The sequence below is a fragment of the Oryzias melastigma genome, linkage group LG21 (assembly GCF_002922805.2).
Source record: "Oryzias melastigma strain HK-1 linkage group LG21, ASM292280v2, whole genome shotgun sequence".
NCBI classification, from domain to species: domain Eukaryota; kingdom Metazoa; phylum Chordata; class Actinopteri; order Beloniformes; family Adrianichthyidae; genus Oryzias; species Oryzias melastigma.
The window spans coordinates 14,988,188-14,991,970 of record NC_050532.1 but is presented as its reverse complement, the minus strand read 5'-3'; the positions used below and the strand labels follow the sequence as shown (position 1 = coordinate 14,991,970).

General features: G+C 41.3%; 1 protein-coding gene across 1 annotated transcript in view; it reads left to right on the top strand.

Annotated features, from left to right (window-relative positions):
- The window catches only part of satb2 (SATB homeobox 2), a 61,563-nt gene that overhangs the window by 15,098 nt on the left and 42,682 nt on the right, over nucleotides 1-3,783 (top strand). Inside the window, exon 3 of the mRNA XM_024260514.2 lies at nucleotides 345-530. Coding sequence (XP_024116282.1) covers nucleotides 345-530 — 186 coding nt within the window. The remainder of the gene's footprint in view (nucleotides 1-344; nucleotides 531-3,783) is intronic.

Genomic DNA, 3,783 nt, shown 5'->3' with positions numbered 1-3,783 from the left:
GGTTTCTGTGTTCTCATGAGAACATGATGGATGTTTTATAGAAAGGCATGGTGGATCTGAGCGCATTCATGGCCCTGGTTGTGTCTAATTAGCAGCAGATTTGCCGTAAATATTTTTCGGTTCTGTGAAAAATGTTTCCATAAGACCAGTTTCATAACTCTAGGTGTGTTCAGCAGAATGGCAGTTCGCCTGTTGCAATATTTAACAGCGCCGTGGAAGAGTGTTGGGGGGTTGCAGGCATTCCAACCATGAATGCGGTCCGACTGAACGGGAATGGGGTGGTGGTGTTGCGGCCGTGCACAGACAGCAGACATGTTTTGACTGGACTCTGTGCTCCTCTGCAGGTCTGTTGATTCCAGTCTTCTGCGTGGTGGAGCAGTCAGACGGAGGAGTTCAGACGGATGGATGTGAGGGACGGGAAGAGCATGCAGAGTTTGTGCTGGTCAGAAAGGACATTCTTTTCTCTCAGCTGGTGGAGACGGCTCTGCTGGCCCTCGGCTACTCACACAGCTCTGCTGCACAAGCCCACGGTGAGTGAGGGAGACGGCTGCTCCGCTGCACAACATGCTGAAATCTCACACAGCCTGGCACAACATGTCAGCACCTGGAACTCAGACTAACCCACACTGAGAGCCCCAGTTCTGTGTGTTTTAATGAGCTCTTTGGGGCAGAAGCAGAGTGAGGATAAAACCTTTAAAGCAGGGGGTTAAACTCAATCACACAGGGAGCCAAAATCTAAAACACATCTTAGGTCACTGGACGAACAGGATAAACATATATTGAACACAATAAAACTACATTTTTAAAACTTCAGAACCATAACTTTTTAACATAATTATGAACTAGATATATAGCATCACCTGCGATAATGCTAGTGTGAATGCTGTTAGCTGAATATGGTTGCTAAAGATGCTAGTGCTGATAGCCAAAGATGCTGAAATGGATAGCTGAAAACACGAAAGCTGGTGGCTTAAAACACTGAAGCTGATAGCTGAAAATGCTGAAGCTGATAGCTGAAAACACTGAAGCTGAAAACACTGAAGCTGATAGGTGAAAACACTGAAGCTGAAAACACTGAAGCTGATATCTGATAGCTGAAAACACTGAAGCTGATAGCTGAAAACACTGAAGCTGATAGCTGAAAACGCTGAAGCTGATAGCTGAAAACGCTGAAGCTGATAGCTGAAAACACTGAAGCTGATAGCTGAAAACGCTGAAGCTGATAGCCAGCTAAAATATAAATCCTCATTAGCTTAAAAAAACTTAGGTTAGCCAAAAGAGCTAGCATGTAGCTGAAATATTAGCTAAACTTGTAGCCTAAAAAAATCTTAGTAAATGCTAAAATAGTCCAAAAAGCTAGCAGAATGTCAATTTTTGGAACTTTGAAACTGTAACTTTTTAACATAATTATGAATAATAAAGACAGGTAGGAATATTTTTTTAGAATAAATCAACTTAAACCTTAATTAACTTTCAATATTTTACTCCCCATAAAAATATATTTTGTCAAAATCATACAAGTTAGAAATAAGTATTACTAACTTTACAATAAAATGATCTGGAGGGCCAGATAGAATTACCCAGAGGGCTGGATCTGGCCCTCGGGCCTTGACTTTGATACATGTGCTTTAAGGTGTTTCTGAGTTTGAGTCAAAACTGTTATGTCTTTTAGACAGAAACCGAGTCTCACCATCACTATAGCTTTGAACAATGTTTCTTCCAGCAGCTTTCATGCGCTGAAGATCATAAGGGATAAAAATAATCTGCTCATCTGTAGGTCGCAGGTACGATTCCTGACAACTGAATTTTAGGGTAATGTGTTGCTGAACAGAACCCTTTAACGCAGGGGTCTTCAAACCACTTTACCTTGGGACCACTGAAGGCAGAGTTTGGGCTGTACGGGGTTCCATTTGTGTCAAAATATGTTTCTGCTGCACCGTCTATATCTTTGGTCCGTTGTCTACGTCTACTGAACTTGTTCATGCCAATGTACTACTAAGCAATGTACTCTGCATGTCCTGTGAAGCGACAGGAGCTATCGATGCTAGCAACTGTTGCTAAGGACTTTTCTGATGACCAGATCCAATGATAATAGCAAATGTAAAGTTTTAAGCATAAAGCTGAAACATCACAAAGCAAATACAAAGCTATCATCAAAGAAGCGTGGACATGCAGGAGATATTGCTCAGCAGACATTGAACTTTCATATTAAGGTGGGAGCCGCTAAATATTAACTTGGGGGCTGCAAATGTCCTGTGGGCCGCCAGTTTGAGACCCCTGGTTTAACGCATTGATCCAGCTGATAGATGTGGTAACAACAGAAAAAGAGTAAAACCCAGGTCAGGCATGTAGACTGTGTGAATCTGATCTTCAGTGAAGGACTTCTCGCTCCACCGTCCACCTCAAAGAGGGACAAATTATCACTCCTCCAGCCAGCAGACAAACCTCTTTTCCAATCCAAGTGGGTCTAAAGAGGAAACCCAGAACTTGGTCATCCGCTGAACCTCCACATATGGTCTGAGCTGATCACACAAATCCTACATCTATGCTTGATAGTGATACTTAGACAAAAACAGACAATTGTCAGTCTGTACATGTTTGAGACAAGAACAGAACTATAGACACTCCAACGTCTCCATGATTCAGATGTTTGTCTCCGTTTTGCTTTTCTGAATGTGTTGTTTGCTGTGCAGCCATAGATGACATGATGCTGACTTTGCTGTGTGTTTGTGGAAAACAGTCCAGTTCTTTAGAAACTCAGGAGAACTAGTTAAAGCAGAAGCAGACTAGTGGAAAAGGTTTTTAACTAAACAACACAAACTATCATCTGTAATGCACAAAGTTAGCCCCAATGTTTGAAAACCGGGATGTGCTGAAATTTAAGAGCACACAGACACCTCTTCATCTCCTTTGAAAGCAGGAAGGTTTATCTTTATTACTGTTCTAGATTTATGACATGAAGATATCAACAACTGCCTGTCAGCACTAACGTGTGAAACTGTCATGGTGCATGAAGACAAACCCTCCAAGTTTATTTCTATCTGTTGGTTTTAACTTTAGATTGGATTCTAACTCCCAGTGTTGGTAGTAGAGCGCTGAACAGACCCTTCAGGAAGGTACAATTCCACCAACTCCAGCAAATTCATCCAATTGCTGCTAATTTTTCTCAACACAGCAACTTAGTTCAGTTACTGCAACTGCTGCAACTTTGGCCAATCACTCTCAATTTTAAACAAAACCCCTTACCATCAAACTGACCCCATCAGGGACAATCATAGGCTCAACCAACAACATCATCGGTATAGCCAATCAAACGTTCCCTCTATCTGTCTGTTTAAAATCCTCACTTCCTTCTGACAGTTATGCCAACATGAGGGAGGAAGTTTCTCAATTATCAGCAAACGCCACAGCCAAGGATCAGACCACCAGTCTGCAAATATTCATGAAAGCAGAACTACACAGATCAGTTTAGACGTGTCCAAATCCATTTGAACTATTGGGAGAGTCAAGCTGAGTCAAATATACTTTATTGTTGTACATAAACATTTGAACTTTGTTATTTAATCAAACCTTCATGACTTGTTTTAAATGAAATATGCAGTAACATGCGGAAATTCACCATTTATGGGACTTTAAGAAATCCAGTCTTCTAAACTGCTGTTACATCACACTTTGCCTTGCACATGTCTGTGTAGCAAAACAGGTTTAGGAATAAATCAAAATCACTGTGAAACAGGGAATTTTGTGATAGCTGTCCCTATTTGGAGAGGTCACATAAAATTG